Source organism: Epinephelus fuscoguttatus, linkage group LG14 (genome assembly GCF_011397635.1).
Source record: "Epinephelus fuscoguttatus linkage group LG14, E.fuscoguttatus.final_Chr_v1".
Taxonomy (NCBI): domain Eukaryota; kingdom Metazoa; phylum Chordata; class Actinopteri; order Perciformes; family Serranidae; genus Epinephelus; species Epinephelus fuscoguttatus.
This window is the reverse complement of record NC_064765.1, coordinates 37,294,903-37,313,492: the sequence shown is the minus strand read 5'-3', so window position 1 is coordinate 37,313,492 and position 18,590 is coordinate 37,294,903. Positions and strand designations below refer to the sequence as shown.

Below are 18,590 nucleotides of genomic sequence, written 5' to 3'. Positions count from 1 at the left end.
GGTAATAGCCAAAACAATATATATTCAAAACCTTTCCAAGACATTCTCTCAATTCACAAACATTTTCAGGCCTGGTAAACATTTTTTTAATATCTTAATGGCCTTGGGAACATTAGAAATATTGCCAATAGTTGCCAAGACATAATACACACTTTATTTTATTATTTATGTATATGTATGAAATAATTGCACAGGACCAAGGATGAATGACCATACCATTACTTTTATTGTAGATATACTGGGCTACAATTATATATATAAAAAAAAGAAAAATTAAAAGAAAAAAAAAAAATCAAAACAAAAAAAAAATAAAGGTATTTGTGATCCATAAGGTGCAGACCGCAAACCACTGCAGCACGGTATACAGTATGAGTGAGGAGTTCAATTTCTATTCCAATGTCCCTTAAACATTTGCTGCAGGTTGTGATGGCCCATAATTCCCCATACTGATAACAGTTCATCACTCCATCTGTTCAGCTCCACTCTGCTGGTGTTCTGCTGCTCAGTGACCATGCCCACCCCTTGCCTCACCGCCTACTCCCAACCCCCCCCCCCCACCCTGCAAACAGTCACTGTTGGTGCTTTAAGCTGGTTTTATGACACCAATATCTTCCCTCCCCACCCCACTTTAATTGTTTATCAAAGGCATTTCAGTTCTCTGTTAGCACTGATCACACTTGAACATAAACTTGAAGGAAAAATCCACCCTAAAACACCCCTACTGTTGGAAAACAGACAGGCATACCAGGCTTCATTTTCTGGTTTGGTGATTTTTTGGGTGGTTTGGTGGTTTTTCAGTTCCTGTGAATGCCAGGCCAAATGACATCACATGACATCACATCCAGATACAGTTCCTAAAATAAGCAAAAGCAATCCAAGGACTTTTGAATCACAGTGGATGTATTTCAGATTAGGCTTGACAGTTGCTGACTTAAAATGTCAAACAACACCAAGTCAAACTGATTTAAATTAGGATCAAATATATGTAAATGGATAACGGACTGCATGTAAACCTAATGTTTCCACTGGTTGTGGATGTTGCTATCTTGGATCCAGGACTGTCGTACTAAGTGTCACAATTTTGCATCACTGTCTCCCTGAACGCAGACATTGACTCATAAAATTTGTTAGAGGAATGTTAAAAATGACACGTTGGGATTGTGTATGAGCATGACAGGTCTCTTCTTATGGTTGAAACAAACATGAAGATATATTACAGTGTTGAATTGCCAAATAAAGCAGTAGTCTTCTTTATTTAACTTCTGGCCACCAGTAGCAGCACTAAGCCAAAAAATGATCCTGCATGTCTTTGATTTCATACGTTTTGTAGCAATTTCTGTAAACCAGGCCCCCTGGAAGTGAGCTGGGCTTTGATGCCAACTTTTTTAGTGGCTAAATAGTGTAGCGTCACATGATACCCTACAGCCCAGAAAGATTTTTCCCCATTGATTTACATGGTGGAAGAGACGTCTGGGAATTGGGGATAAATTTTAAAATGTTTTGAACATTACAACCCCCTCAATATGACTTTTCTCACAACTGGGATCTGATCCATTCGGCACAATAACATTTTGAAAGTCTAGAAGAGCCACGTGATTAAATCTTTTTATCCCCATTTAAGTTAAAAGAGAGCTAAACCAAAGGTAGCCAGCTCGGCCTGCGGAAGTCTCTAGTAAGCCTGCTCTATGGGTACTAGCTCTCATCTGAGTGATTTCATGCATGGCAGATGAACCTTTTTGGCTATGTGCACAACTGAGCAAATTTTATAGGAATGACTGAGATCCTGCCTCCAACACTGTATCCAGTTCTCTTTATGCATCCATGTTATAAACAGATTCTGCATATGAATGTAGATTCTGTGGGCAATGAGACAACATACTGTGGGCAACAAGATTCTGTAGGCTATGAGATTTTGTGGGCAACAAGATTCTGTGGGCAAAGAAAGAAGCATTATGGGTTCCTTTTGTCATCTGAGTAGTATTAAACAATCATATTTGTGCGGCAGGTAAAGAGTCCATGTGGTTAGTAAAAGAAGTTGAATGCCTTGGCCTAAATGCAATCTCGGAAGCCTTTGGCTATAATCTGATGATGATTTAGTTTTATATCAGTGTTTTTCTTTATTTTTTAATTTATCAGATATCTGCATTTATATGCAGACAGTCCCAGTTCACAGGAATTCACAAACTGGTGTATAAATTGACAAGTATGAACACTGATACAGCACGTGATGTGACATCATTATGGCCTGTGATTTATCACAAAGTACAGATGCAAGTTTGAGTGGATTTTTCCTTTAAGTTCCTAATAAAGGGCTGGGGGAGGTTTTTCTTGTGTTCCAAACTAACACACCACAGGACGAAAAAAGAGGCTGGAAGAATCACTTGCATGACATGTCCGTATCAAAGTAGTCAGAGAAGAATTAAACCAAGAGTGTCAGTTCATCATTCAAGTCACGACTGGATGTGCTAGTTTGACAATTAATTTCCAAACAGCTGTATAAGGCAGGACGTCGGTGTCCAGACATTTTAGCCCCCAAATTGCAGAGACTTTTTTTTTTTTACAGTGTATTTGTCAGATGATAACCTGCAGGCACATTTTGTCTCCCCTCCCATAGCCCTTTACTCTCTCTTTAAGTAGGTTTGTGTAATACCAGCAATTGAAACAGCAGCAAAGCCTGAACCACAAGTTAGTCCTCTTAACATTACGGCATCATATATACACTTCTTTTTTTTTCTCCTCCATCTTTCACTCCCTTTCACACTCTGACATGAGGTAAAGTATGGCGCCCAAGTGCAATGCTCAATTGTGCTACATGTACAAAACGAAAAGAAAAAAAAGAAAACATAATTGCCAGTACGAGAAAACATAGTCCGCTCTGAATAACATAGGACTACCTCAACTTCAGCACTCCCACACACAAACCTCCCTCCTCAATTTAAAAAAAAAAAAAAAAAAAAAAAAAATACGAGGCTGTTGGATATTGATGACAAGATTAATGATGATCCTTATTTTCATCAGTCACAGACAAAAATAGAGTGGGTGTGGCACCGTATGAGTGATTTCACATTCTTTTTTTTGTAATCCTGCCCCCCCGCCGTCCCTCCTAGAGACTTACACATAATTAGTGTGTTGAATCGGTGGAAATGTCTAATGGCTGTGTGTGTGTGTGCGCGCGCGTGCACTACAGACCAAGGTGTTGGAGGGTGTATGACTGGTTGTACAGATACACTCCAAAGTCTGGCAACGTCTCACTAATGGGGGAAAACTAAATGCACATCCCACATTTAAGGGTTTCCTGTGTGTCTGTAGACTTGAGAAATAATGACAAATTGCACTCTTTTTAACTGATTGTAGAAAGATGTACTTAAGTTTCATGGGGTAACTGACTTCACATTGATTTTTAACATGAAGAATTTCAAAGATTCACACTTCAGTGTTCCCATGGTTATCTGTCGGACCCAAAGTATCAAAAGTATGCCACCCAAAGAGAGATCTGAGAGACGTTTAGCCGCAGGCAAATGACAAAAATCCCAAAAAAGACTTTACACTGATGCTTTTCTTTTACATGGACCAACTTAACAAATTTGAAATTAACATCATGAACTTGAATGCTAGAGCTGTAATTTCACATACAGTTTGTCAACTCTGAGACACACTGAGGGACATAGAGAACTCTAGGGCTGGGTATTGAAACAATGCAGTACCAAGTTGTATTGAAACTTCTGTAGTAGGGCTGGGTGTTTTTTTAAAAAAAATTAGGGTATCAGTACCAATAGCAATACTCTTAAAGTGATATTGACACTTGAATTGCCCATTTGTTTGGAGGACAGCAGCTCAGGTGACGGCAGCAACAGAAAGTTTGCTAATCCAAAGGGAAGTCAGGACAGCCCGGGATCAGACCCCTGGCACAAAAAGGAAAGAATGCAGGTATCATTTGACTGGAGATGTTTTGATACTCCTTGGTACCGAGTTATTTCAGTTGATACCTTAAAAGGTATGGAGTACCGACACCTAGCCCTGTTCTTAAGTTAAACAATACCTGCACTGAATCCTTTTTTTTTTTTTTTTTTTTTTTTTTTTTTTTTAAACCCAGATCTGGAAAGAAAAATGAGTGTTTGTATGGTTTCGCTTGCAGCCAATCACCACAAGCATTCTTTGATTTAATGCAACGTGTGATTGGCCCACTACCTCAGAAGCTACAGCTCATGTAGCGAAGTCTATCACAACGTATTTGACAGACTTGGCAGTTGAGCATGTTGAAATGCCACCAAAACGTTCCAAAGTATAGCTATGCTACATGCCTGTGGTGTCTGGTGGTATTTTATGCAACTGCATGCTTCCATTCATATGATAAGTAATGAATTAAGTAGAGAAAAGTATCAAATGAAGCACCCAATTGGTACCTGTATAACACAGAGGATACTGGTATTGGTACTAGTATTGTAATTTTTTAACATCAAGCCCTAGAGAACACAAATTAAGGCTGAGGCTCATTTATGCTAAATGTTACATATGGAGATGGGCAGAGTTTTCTGTCCATCCTCTGCTGTCATTTTGTCTGTATTTGTACACGTATTCTGATATTTTGCAGTTACGGGCAAAATGCAGCTGTACCACTAAGGGATGCACAATATTGGATTTTTTTTTTTTTTGCCAATATCTGTTACGCCAATACATAAGAACTTAGTTGGTCAATAACCGATACCCATATATCCACTTTTTTCCCCACCTAATTTTAGTGAACATCAGGTCTCTTCTGTAGAGGAATTAACATCATATTATGCATGTATACTCTTTTCGTGACAACCCACACACAGATGACATGAAATAAAATACGTTACAATGTATGTAATATTCATTCATTGTGCATTCTGATAGTTCATTGTAAAATCAGTATCGCCCAATGACGTGCCGATATTATCGTGCATCCCTTGTACTAGTGGAGATCATGGAGGCAGTGTAGCTTATTTCAAGCCAGATACGTCGGTAGGAGACAACTGACACATTTACATAAAGACGGAACAGAATGAATCAGTAATCTACAATAATAAACAGTAACACATGGTGAAAATAGTTAAAAGAATTCTCTGTCCACATGTTGGGATTTATTTAATGAGCACACTGACCACCCCCATCTACAACACCGCCTCTGTTAAACGGTACAATAATATGACCTCCTCCACTGTCATCTCGTAGTTGTTGTGTGAAACCTTCTACCTCTAGTGCCATCTATTGGCTGTATCCATGCCATCACAAAGGGCGCATGGAAGTATGAGGGCAGTGACATTCACAATGTTTGAAACGGATGTATCCATTTTCGTACATAAAGAGAGTATAAATAAACCTAGAATCAAAAAGTGACAGTCTGCCACGTCTACCCATACTTATTAGCTAACATTTCATTCTCGACTGCAGCCCGAGTACCTGACCCAAAGTGGGTCCTGGGTTTAACTTTCCTGTCTATATTGGTGTTAGCTTGCTACAGGTCTCTAGCCTGTGCTGAATGTTATTGTGGAACTAACAGCACCTGAAAACAGTCTTCTGTCAGCTTGACTTTGTCTCCACCATGCAGTTATTTCACTCTAGGCCTTTCAAATGATATCTTCATGTTTATGCTTTTAATTAACATATTAACACTGTTCACCCTGCAGAAATGCTGAGATCATCTGGCAAATGGAAGTTGTTAAATCACATGTTTGGGGGATGGATAAGCTGCCTATTTTAGACAAACTGGAGGCACCATCAAGACCGGATTAAGCCTCTGTGGGGGCAAAAAGTATAACTACGGGCCCCCTACCGCCCTCCGTTTCTTTCACTCTGTGCATCATGTACTCACCAGTAAGTGTTTGTGGTAACTTCTTTAAACACAATTATTTAGGGAAATGCACCCTTTAAGCACAATATAAACTGAAATGTTTCAGGCCGTTAAAGTTGACAATGGTCACCTATACAACATGGGGCCCTAAGCAATAATAATGCAGGTGTCCCCTTAAGGTCCCTTGATCTCCAGTTAATGCTTTGCTTTACTGGTGCCACATAGTGAACCAGGAAGCAAATTTGCAAATCCTGGGATTGTGAAAGAATGAGCCGCCCTACGCTCCATGCGACTGGCTAGTACTTGTTGCCTTCATTGGTTAGACTGGTTCGGTTTACGCAAGACAAGAGGGATTGGTTAGGGTAAGCCAATAGGAGGAAGAGTAAGGCAGGCTACTCCTTCGCTATCCTAGGGTTTGCTAATCCGTAACTAGGACCCTTTGGTCCCTTAAAGGGTCGGGGGCCATTAAGCAAGTTTGTGCTTGTTTTGCCTGGTTGATTATCCAACCTGGGACAAAGCACGAGAATCTTTAACTGCAACTACTTTGTAGGAATTTGGGTCCTATTTTGGGAGCTCAGCTGCTGTTGGGTCAGTTGACTTTTTTATTGTCATGGGTCCCAAAGTGTAGTTTAACAAACAGTATGAGGCAGGGAATATCTCTACTCTCTTAACTCAAATTTGGATTAACTGATTGAAATCTAGTCTGTGCTGACACTGATCTCCCACAGAGAAGGCACTGAGTTTTGTTTCTATTCAAGACATGAGACACAAATTACTGTGAGGGAATGTCGACTCAGTGACAGATATGTGACGTAGCCGGTAAAGTTATCACAGTAAAAGGACTACAGCATGTCACTGTCAGAGAGTTACTGAGCTGAATTGCAGTTTTGTCCACAAATAAACGGCGCGTGCACTGTCTTTTGAGGTAGAAGCACCTGCGGGTAGGATTATATGACTGTGAATTTGATTTCAGATAGCTATATTAACACAGTTTACAAACCACACAGGTACATGTCTCTTCCAAGCATTATGTATGAAGATAATTTTGTAGAAATCAGTCAAGTATACTCCCCTCTGCCTATATTTTGGAGTTAATGTCAGAGAAAAGTTTAAGAGTGCAATCTGATTACCTCTACAAGCCTTTACCCATCTGATCAATCAATCCTCTGTTTGTTTTTACCCACAATTCAAAAACAGATTCTCAACTGATGAAATTAATAGCTAGTGAATGAGGAAAAAAGAAGTTAGGCTTATGTGCAGAGATTACATTTCCTGCCCCCCCACACAGTGTCAACCTCGAGTATGAGAGGGGGAAGAGACGACGACGCAGCTCCTCCTCTGCAGCGTGATGGCTGACGAACGGGACAACCGAATCAAACAGATTTCCAATCATTCAAAAAAGGTCAAATAAAGAGGTATTATAGTTACAGTGCAAAAAAGATGAGAAATTCAAGCTTAATACAAAAACATAGCACCAAACAAAAAAGAAAAAAATATAAAGACAAGAAAATGCATGCAATTAACTGAGGTATTCAAGTGAAAAAAAAGGGCTTATTGATGAGAAAAAAAGGACATTTAGCGAAAAGCAAAATTTATGGGAACCACGAAAAAAAAAAGGCTGGTATCCTTATCCCTAGGAATTGACTTCAACCTCATAGTGTCACATCTGTTATAGCTTTGGTAGGTACGGGATGTGAGGAACACTAGTGTGTTGAAATGAATTGGCCTTTTTCACAAAGACTGTATTTGAAAAGATTCTGTGTCTTACACGAGTATCCAATGTAGAAAAGTCTGCAGCATATTGAACTTGTGATATGTCTTTCTCTTCTTATATCAAAACTGGATGATTCGCTCCGTGGAAAGACATTTAGTGCGCAAGAATGACTAATTCAATTCCATCCATTCTTGGTATCAAAACATGTTAAACCAAATCGTCAAGATAATGCCATTAACATCAAATCTCGCTCTCACACACTCTAGATATATCCATAGATTTAGAACATTTATAGAAGCAATCCAGTTGTCGTGGTTTATACATAAGCTACAAGAACATGCAACCTCAAGTGCGATTAAAAACTAGTTTAAATTACAGTAACTGGGAATGTTGAAATTCCTATCCGTTTTGCAGGATATGAGGGTGAGCCTTAGCATCCAAGGCCAAGAATATCATTCATGTATCTTATTCTTTTTATATATATTTATATACTTTGCTACGTATATGATTTTGGTGTCAATGTGACCACACAACTCTCAAAGTAACAGACCCTAATGGAATAAGTGCAAAAATGATTAAGAATACCATTTCAAGACAGATTTCAGACAGAAGTGCCACCAGGTTTTTGCTCCAGTGGTATCTGTTAGCCATGTCTGCCATTAGCGTTTTCAAAACCGCTTTGAAACTGACTGGCACTAGTGCACAGGCTGAGGAGTTTAGCGTTTTTTGTTGTTTTTTTTCCTACATACTTTGATTTACACCTTTGATTGAACTATATACAATCTAATACTACACAATAAGCATAAGCCTCGTCTCATCGACATAGAGGTTAACAAAAAACAAAAACGATGAGGAGTAGACATTGCGACCTGACCTTTTTTTTTTAAACACTTTGCTAAACGTTAATAAAGCACTCATGTGATTACACAAAGCAGAGGGGAAAGCAAAGATTGTGTTTGCGCAAATAAAGAAAAAAAAAAAAAGGTAAAAGATCCGATGTGAAATCTGTTGAGAGATAAGTCTGCTTCTTTTGTTGCGTCTCCACACAGTGTTCCCTGGCTGCCTTGGTTGTGCCGTCGCAGGCTGAAGATGCAGGGCTAGCGTCGCGCTGTGTTGGAAAGCCGATGTTGCTTTTTCTCCGTTAGCGTCAATAGCTTAGATGCTAATGCTGAGAGCTCGGAGGAGGAGCTCAGTTGTTTTGGACCTGAGGTTGATTGGCTTTGAGGCTGCGCAGAGCTCGTCGCGCTGCGGCCGACTTGGCGATCCGGTAGCTGCGGCCGACTCCTTTGAACTTGCCCTTACCGACGACCTCCACTGTCACCCGGACCTTCCCATCATACGTTCTCTCTGCAGGGCTGCACACAGAGGAAAAGGAACAAAAGGGTTTCAAACGCTATATATTATACATTCTCTGTGAGGAAACTGATGTAAGAGACAGACCTTTGTTCTAAATTTCCTCCGTTCACTGTATCATGCAAAGTCTTCAAACACATATATACCTGTTGTCTTGATAAATTCAGTATGATGTACATTTCCACAACACTAATTCCATCAGAAGTTGTGCTTTGTAGTCTTTTGTTCTAATAATTGACATCATTGCTGTCTGTTTCCTTTCTGTTATCTAAACTGTTCTTGTAATTATTTACAGCACAAAATATCTTTCTAATGAAAAAAAAAAAAAAATTGTTTCCAGTTACTTTCGCTTTGCTTTAGTTTTTGAACTGCTGTTAAGTTAATATAAATAATAATTCAACACTGAGATTTCACATTAAAAATCTTCCAGGGGTTCATATAGTGTATACAGTGTCTGACATTAACTTTTGACTCATCTGCTAACAGGACTGGTAGATGAAAAAAATCCACTGGCCAAGAATATTTTTACCTGCCAAAATAATAAATTGCCTTTATGTGTCACAGATATATTTGTTTCAGTGCATTTCATTAAGGTGTTATGTTGAAAACTAACTTTAAGTAGCAGTATTATTTTTGTATACCAGTGGTTCCCAACCTTTTTCCTTTTCCTTAAGTTTGTGTAAATTGAGTGATTTGGGTGAATTTTGAGCAGATTAATTCCTGTCAATATTCCATCAGAGATAAGTTTTCCCAATATTGTAGTAACTTTTGATACAGGTTTGTATGTCTGTATGTAAATGAGTAACCACCGGAGTACGTCGAGTCTCAAATACCACTTGCTGGCCAAGCACACAGCTGATGCAGAGAGCCCTCCTCCCCCTCGCCAAAGGCAGACTACACTGGATAGTTTGCATTTACATTTAATAAACACAGGACTTTCTGTCTAAGTGAGGAAGGAGAAAATCGACATCGGCCTATTCCATATTTCCATATGAGAAATGTAACAGCAGAAGCAGCCACTTAATATAGACAAGTGTAAGTACTGATCTCCTACCTGAACTTGGCAGTTTCTGGTTCCATCTCAAGCAGCTCCCTCACGGGAGAGCGTGGCACATTGGCAGAGAATTTCTCTGGAAGTGGTGAGGGAGTGGAGAGGTGAGGTACAAAAAAACATCCATAGACTTACAGTATTTGCTAACCTGCACTGGTGAACTGAACTGTTCAACAATCATGACTAAAAAGAACATCAGTAAATAAATGTACTTTCACTCTTCCTCACCTATAAGTGGCCTCATCATTGGATAATACACTTGCCACACCGTCTCCAATGACATCCTGCTGTCCATGTAGATTGCTCCGGCTAGTGACTCAAAGATATCCCCCATGGCCTTAGGGACCTCGATGTCCTCCTCCTTCTCCTCATCTTCTTCAGAGCGTCGCAGCTGATTACAAAAACACACCAAGCTTTTAGCTGATGCAATGATAACACTCACACACACACACACACACACACACACACACACACAGACAGACAGACACACACACACACAATTTAAACAGGTTCTTTAAACAGGGGGAAACCAGCTGCCTTACTGTCTTTTCTTTTCTTTTCTTTTTTTTTTTACTGGTGTCCCACATTTGACATGACAAATGCTGGAAAACAGGTTAGTACACAGTAGAAAGCAGCCTGGAGGCCTGTGAAAATGTAGCAGTGGTTACTTCTTTTTACATCAGTTACTTATTCAGTAGGGGTGGGGGAAAATTCGATTCTTAGATGCATCGTGGACAATTCTGCATCGATTCCCTATGTCAATAATCGCTAATGTAAATTTTTGTTGATAACATGATGTTGATGTGACATGATGTTGTTGAAAGTCAGTGTAGCACCCCAACAGTCTACAGCACGGATGAGCTTAAGTAAACTTGCACTAATTCATCTTCATAAAAAACAGCAGTTGCAAGCTTGTTTTAATTTAATGTGTAAATAATTACATTTGAGTAGCGAACGTGAAGTGTATTGTATATGAGTACTTCTTTACGGCATAACTTAGAGAATAACATTGATAGGAGCAGCGATCAGCATGTAAACTGCCTGACCGACACGCTGCAGTATTAACCAAATTAAAATATTTCTGCAGTGAAGAAAATAACTCTCTGCTCAGTCTGTTTTACTTTAAAAACCCTGTGCCTGGTTGTTTCGTTTACATGCAATAAAGATATTAGAAATGCTACAAGACAACAGAGTAGGCAGAGGACTATGATTTTTTTTTCCACAGACTATCTGTCTCATTTAGTGCTCTGTAATTATAATGACAGCTTCAGCAAATATGATTACAGTATTTTTTATAAAACTTAGCAACTGTAGCTTAAAATTACTCCGTAAACCTTTTATAAAAGAATCAAATGTGAGCCTATCAACATTCTCCACCCACATCATCCACTGACAGTCTGACTGTTAAAGTGGCGATCTCTATGATTTCCATCCTGGTTGATTTGTCGACACCTGTAGTTATTGGTGGGAACAGCAGATGTAGTTTAATACAACAGGTCACACAATTCTGGGAGCTGCTAAACAAACTGTTGTCAGTTTAGTAAAGACATCAGGCCTTTTGCTGCACACAGCATGAGTCTGCAGACAGTAGGGCACAGTGAAAGGAGTTGTTGGAGGTGTGCAGCTTATTGCCTGCAGTTCTTAATCTAACTGCTCATTGTGGCTGCTCCTGACTTTTTCCTCACTGCCTGTGATATTTAAAACGAATCTGCTGTCAACAAATGCCGAAAATGGCCCTTGTCTTGTGTAGTCCATGCATTTTAATGAATGACAGTGGTAAGTGTGAAGCTCATTGCAAAACACACTGCATTTCTTGTGACCCCTTCATAACAAAAGTCAACTTATGTTTTGCCAGTGAAATGTTTTATTAGTGTAAAGCTGCAGTAGTAGGAAGTGTTGGGTTTGCATTAGCAGTAACTTGATACAGCATTTTTTCCACAGACATCAGCTGAGACCCAGGGCCATACTGTTACCTCATTAAGCGATAGTAACTTAACAGACATTTATTTAAATGAAAATCTTTGAGGAAAGCATGCTGCATTTGCAGCTTCATCATGTTGTTGTTACGCATATTACTGCAGCATGTTTCTGTATTTGTCTCAGCTGTATGTTTGCTGTCCCTCAGGCAAAGAGTACCTCTCCAGCAGAATGAGAGGAGATCTGGTGCCAAGATAGCCATTTCCAGGCAAATTAAATCCAACTGCATTTTCTCTTCACTGCTGAACTCATTGGAATATGAAACAGATTCATAAAAGCTGACAGCCTTGTTACTCAGGCAGATCTTTGTGAATACGGACTATTATTTTCGGGGGGAAAAAAAAACGACAACAGCAGAGACTAGGTTTCTTGCTACAGGGCTTTGTTGTCCGTACTAATGCTAGCTGTGTTTCTGGCAGAAACAGAACTCACCTCAGAGTCCATGCCTTGCATCTCGTTCTTCTCCAGCTGAAACTGCACAAAGTCATCGATGACATGGAAAAGCTCAGGTGAGATGGCCTTGAAGTACTTGTGGTAGTCGTACTTGACGGCCAGAGAGGCAAAGATGGTGTTGTTGACGAGTGCTGAGCGCAGGTCGGTCAGCACGCCAGGAGAGTGCTGCCGCGGGTCTTCATAAAGGTGCTTTGTTATGAGGTAGTCTAGAATTGCATCACCAAGGAACTCCAGCCGCTGGTAACAATCTGAAGAGGAAAGAAAACTAGAATTACCACTTTGTGGTTGTATGCCTCCTCAAACCAATCAAATTAAAGTTAGTTTACATCCATGTCTGTGAAAACATGGATGCTTCACACACGTCTTCCTCACGGCAGCACAGACAATCTATACAATGAGCACATTTCCAAGGTGGACACCCAAGATTAGTGTCACCAATTCAGTATCTGACCAAATATCTTCCCTTCTGTTCCTGAGATATAAAATTAAGTAATCGCAGGAAAAGTGCTTTTTCACAGAACATAAAATGCATCTGGCTGTGGCTAACACTAGCGTGGAGGCATAAAAAAACACAGTCAGATTTGTAGGTAGATGAGTACATTCGAGCACTAACTACCAATGGATAAAATATATGAAAGGTGTCACTTGTAATGGCACTTGTCACCAACACTGCAGTTTCCCTCAGCTCTACTGAGCATGTTATTCTGTCATGATATTTTACTCTCATCAGCCAGGTTTCAGTGACAAAGCTCTGACAAAGCAACCGCACACTATCTGCTCAGTTAAAGACTAGCTGGTAAATACAGAGGAGCATTTATTAGCTAGAGACAGGTACATTTTCAGCACAGAGTTCATACACATGTCCCATTTAAAATTCCATTCTTTTCTACACGTAGATTATCAGACTTCTCTGCAGATTTTTTGAGCACATTTGACATCTGAGTACAATAGCTAGTTTATTATGTAAATAAATGGGTTTAACGGTAACCATGTATGCTACATTCTGACTATGCATGCTAATATCTTGTCAAATAACTACACAACCAAACAAGACATCTCTGCCGAGAGGGGAAGTTCACTAACCACTGCAACCTATGCTCATATTATTGTCCCTTAACATATTGAATTATTAATATATTATTGTTATCCACAAATTTTGAATCTACTCAGGGGTGCAGTGGTTGGCAGTGCCAAACCCAGGGTGGGGGAGCCCTTTTGTGCAGAGTCTGCATATTCTCCCTGTGTCAGCGTGGGTTTTCTCCGGGTGCTCTAGGCTTCTTCCCACAATCCAAAGACATGCATGTTAGATTAACTGGTGACTGTGAATTGCCTGTAGGTGTAAATGCTAGACTACTTTTATATTTGGTTATCTGTGATGCTAAAGATACTGCAGAAACGTCTTTCAAACTCTCTTGGTCATGAATGTCTGGATTTGGTTCAGTTTTAAGGCACTTAGGGCAGAGCTGTTTTGTGGGCTGTGACGTACAGAGGCAGCTCCATGAAGGAGTGCAAATTCAGTAGCATACCATACTTTAGGGATGTACGGTAATATCGGCTCGTCATTGGTATCGGCCAATATTGGCTTTAAAATGAAAGAATGATCAGAATTGGTTAACATGCTTTTTCTTATTTTGCATAATAAATGAATATAACATACACAGAGAAGTATTGAATACCATGTCTCCATCTGCTGATGGGCCATCACCATAAGAGTACACATGCAAAATATGATGTTCATTCCGCTACAGAAGAGACTTAATAATGGGGTGAAAAAAAGTGGATATATCAACAACAGCATGTCTTATCAGCCAATTAAGCTGTGATATAGCCGCATGTCGGATATGTACAAAACTCCAATATTGTACATCCCTACCATACTTCTTGCCTTGCTCTGACAACATCAAGCTTGCTCTGGCCTGCACATTCTCAATCAGGGGTGAATATTTTGGCTGTGCTGCCTGCCTGCTCCACACATGAAAAACACTCTACTGGTATGGTCATTTTTATTTTCGAATTTCCAATTTCGTTTGGGCAACAATCTGGGAAAAAAATATTTCTTTGCCCAACTCATAAGCAGTGGGGCATGTTCTCCTGAGCCATTTCTGAGACTAAGGAGACAGTCTTCAGAAGAAGAAGGGGTTCCAACAAGGAAAGATGGATAAAAGACGGGACATGAAAATTGATTGATGAAAGGAAGATGGCCAAGATAAGAAGATAACAGAAGAGGAGGCTCCGGAGATGGAGAATAGAAGATGAGGAGTACAGGCGCCAGAACAAGGAACTGAAAAAGAGCTACAGAAATGACTAGGGAAGATGGCTAGAGGAGAAAACAAGGGAGGCACAGGAGGCAGGATAGAAGAACAATATGAGGACACTGTACGGGATCGTGTGAGAGCTAACCAGCTCTAGGAGCAGGTTAAAGGAGAAAGGTTCAAAATCACCAAACACAGTGTGCTGCAACAACTGGCAGGGCATCACACTGCCGTCTATCCCTGCCAAGGTATTCTGCAGTGTTCTGCTCCAACGCCTAAAAAACCGAGGTGGTTAACATCCTAAGGGAAAGCAAGCTGGCTTCCGGAAGGGACGGTCCTGCTCTGAACAGATCTTCACTCTTCGCAACATCATAGAACAGTGCCAATATAATCAATTACATTGATTTCACGAAAGCTTTCAACAGCATTCACCGGGAATCACTATGGCAGACTGTCCAGCTGTATGGCGTGCTGTCCAAATACGTGAACATCTTCAGGGCCCTGTACCCTAACTCCACCGATGACTTTGACATCATGACCGTTGTAAGACACGGTTGCATCCTGTCACCTTTGCTCTTCCTTATCATTATTGATTTTGCAATGAGGAAGATCCTCGCTGGGACGAACTTCGGCATCAAGTGGGGACAGGGCAGACCGCATGACCTGGACTTTGCGGACGACCTGGCTCTGATTAGTCATACCCACGTTGCACTCCAGGAGATGACCAGCAATCTCCAAGAGCATGGAGCAAAGGTTGGTCTACGGATCAGCCACGAGAAGACCAAGGCCATGTTCGTCGGACAGGATGAACACCACCCACCACTCACTCTAGGTGAGTATGACATTGAGTACGACGAGAACTTCCTGCATCTTGGCAGTAACATGGTGGTACAGGAGACGTGGAGAAAGACGTACGAACGAGAATCGGCAAAGCTGCAGGAGTGTTCCAACGGCTCCGCAACATGTAGTCGTCCAAAGCTATCACTACGGCCATCAAGCTATGCCTGTATATGTCAGTGGTCATTCCAACAGTGACCTACGCCTGCGAGACGTGGATGAGGACTGCAGTATTACCAACATGTTGGATGTCTTCCACCGACAATGCCTCAGAACCATCTTGAGGATCTCATGGCGAGACCACATCACCAACAATGAGGTGATGAGAAAGGCAGGGGTGGCGCTACCATCTGACACGGTCTCTGACAGGAGAAGAAGAATGGCTGGACACGTACTCCGACTGCCAAGAGGGAGACCAGCGACTGTGGCAACGGACTGGGTGCCTGAGGGCGGCAAGAAGAAGAGAGGGAGGCCAAAGAAGACATGGAGAAAGATGTTTAAGAAAGACCTAAGGGAGATGGGTGGTAGCTGGCATGGTGAAAGCAGGGTCACTAGGGACCTGAGCAAATGGAAGGGACTCGTCACCCAGTGTTCCAATAGGAACGGGAGGAACTAAGTCTGAGCAAATCTTTTCTTTTGTTACTCTACTTGTTCAGGCCTAGAAATAACTTAAATCTAATTCCAAACCTTGTCAAAAGTTAGCAGAACCCAAACCAGCACTAAAAGGAGCGTGAATACTGGGCTCAGATTCATCAGGATTTGCAACGCTATTCAGGAATCCATTACAAGGTTTTTGTGTAAAATCCTCTCTAAGTTCTTAGTAACGTTAAGCATGTTTCAAACCAATGATTTACTAAATTGGGTTTCAAAATTAAAAATGAGGAAGTGTTTTTGTCAGTGAAGACTTCAGTAATGTGTAAATGAGTTGCTATGAAACATCTGTAGTGCTGTTAAGTCAAAAGTTAAAGTGTCTGCAGCATCACAAACTCTGACATAACCTCCAAAAACAATAGTTTCAGGAAGCCAAAGGATTTATTTAAATCCATAAATGTAGCTATGACTTGGTTTTACTGCCATCTGCATACCTGGCTAAATGTGTGGTATCCATGCTAATCTAATGAAAATATTTTGTTCATTTTGTTATTGCTGTAGCATTTTGTAGTTTGAGGTATACTGTGTTTTTTGTTTAAAGTAAGAGACAATATATCCCCAAATTAGATCATTATTTAAATGCTTTCTAATCAAGTGGCAGGTCTGATGTGTTGACAATATCAAACAATACCTCTTGTACATACATCAGAAAACTAGTTTTGTCAGTGGGTTCAATCAGCTACACAACAGTTCCATCTGACAGTTGGTCACTGAAAATCTAATATCTATGTGAGAACTGGCATATGTGGTACAACCAGTTTCAATTTAGTGTAAACGTACATTTAGTGAACACCCTTTACTCTTTCCACTTTGACTGTTCCTCTTGTTCCAACTCATTCTCCCTTTTTACTGCTTCATCAATTTCATCAACAAACACACACACACGCACACAAAATGACATTTAACGCCGTCAATATACACTGTACCAATACAAGACAAAGACAAAGACAAAATAAAACATATCACAATAATAATATTGTGCAATGATCAATTCCAATGGATTGATGGATGACCAATTCACCCAGCTCCAACTTCTGCCAACTTCTTCATCCCCCCCCTCCAGATGATACCTCTAATTCACAGACACATTATTCTGATGTGTACTGTAAATAACACGAAAAATAGCCTGAACTGTGCAGTACACACTGAAAAAAGTATCCTGCTGCTGTGGAGTGCAGTCTGACCTGTAATGGTGTTGTAATGATAGGAAGCGTGGGTGAAGGCTTGCAAGAGGTAAGCCTTGTTCTGAAAGGTGTAGTTGATCTTTCTTTCAAAGTTCTCAAAGCCAGAGATGAGGTGGTTGAGAGTTCTCTCTGCGTCTGGATGGTCCAGTAAGCAGCGCGGCGGGATCTTCAGCCAGCCGTAGCACAGGTCGATGGCTATGTTCTGACTGCTCTGCACCACTGCTCCTGTCAGGGTCCCTCTCTCCAGTGGTAACACCTGCATTCATCAAAAACAACTCTTAATACTTATCTAAATCCTCGCAGAAAGTTTTGACAAACATTGCTTTAGAGGAGCATCTCCATACAAGCTTATCTGTTATACACTATGAGCCTGATGGCTGCTTGGTAGGGCCCTGCTGGCAGTTTATAAATCTTGCTTTGTCACTAAGTATGGCTTTTCTATCCATGCCTTAGCTACGAATCTTCCTTTTCTCTTTAAATGTGTCACTTGTCTACATATTGTGCTTAATCATACAGTATAGAAACAAAACACTGTGGGAATTCCCAGCTCACCTTGAGGCCCAGTGAGCAGAGGAACATCTGGGCTGCTCTCTCTCCACAGCTGGTCAGGTAGCAGCCCAGCAGAGCCTCCACACAGTCAGCGATGCTTTTGTCAGCGATGCATTGCTCCGTGTGCAGATCGTAAGATATTGACTGTTTGCCAAGCTCAGCGCCGCAGTTCTCCTCAGACGGATTCCAAAAACCCACCACGAAGTCGTCCTCCTCCCCAGCTTTACTGGGATCCAGGTAGCACATGGCGTCCCACGAGCTGTAGTCAAACTCCTCGGCAGAGGGCCCGCTGGGCACCGGCTCTGAGGGGTAGTGGGCTGTGGTGGGGTGGAGGGGCTTCTTGGGAGCCTTCCACTCGTATGGAGACTCCATGGCAGGAGAGGAGCCTGAGGCCGGGGTGAGAGATGAAGGGAAGCTGCTCAGGGAGATCTTCTTACCAAATGCTCCAGATCCCAACAACATGTTGTCGATGAACTTGATGTGCTCCTTGTAATACTCCAGATCGTCCTCCATGTTGACTTCATCTTTTGGCTCATCCTTCAGCAGCAGCTCACCATCCTCATCTACATCCTCACCCTCTTCATCATCTTCATCGTAGTCATTTCCAGACTGCCCGTTGGCCAGAAGCTCCTCTTTGGCCTGGAGGATGGAAACAAACAGGAAGAAAAGCAGAGTTCAATTAAAAAGGAAATTACAAAGACATAGTCATGATTAAGAATCGATCTGAAGAGTTGTTATCACACATTTAGTTGTC

At 41.0% G+C, this 18,590-nt stretch overlaps 1 protein-coding gene across 2 annotated transcripts in view; it reads right to left on the bottom strand.

Moving 5' to 3' along the window:
• Positions 1-203: 203 nt before the first annotated feature.
• The window catches only part of dicer1 (dicer 1, ribonuclease type III), a 57,536-nt gene continuing 39,149 nt past the window's right edge, over positions 204-18,590 (bottom strand). For both annotated transcript variants that reach the window (XM_049596218.1, XM_049596219.1), the window contains 6 exons: positions 17,840-18,475; positions 17,288-17,543; positions 12,343-12,611; positions 10,162-10,324; positions 9,937-10,012; positions 204-8,884 (listed from right to left, as the gene is read on the bottom strand). In XM_049596218.1, the coding sequence (XP_049452175.1) occupies positions 8,719-8,884; positions 9,937-10,012; positions 10,162-10,324; positions 12,343-12,611; positions 17,288-17,543; positions 17,840-18,475 (1,566 nt within the window). In that variant the 3' untranslated portion in view covers positions 204-8,718. The remainder of the gene's footprint in view (positions 8,885-9,936; positions 10,013-10,161; positions 10,325-12,342; positions 12,612-17,287; positions 17,544-17,839; positions 18,476-18,590) is intronic.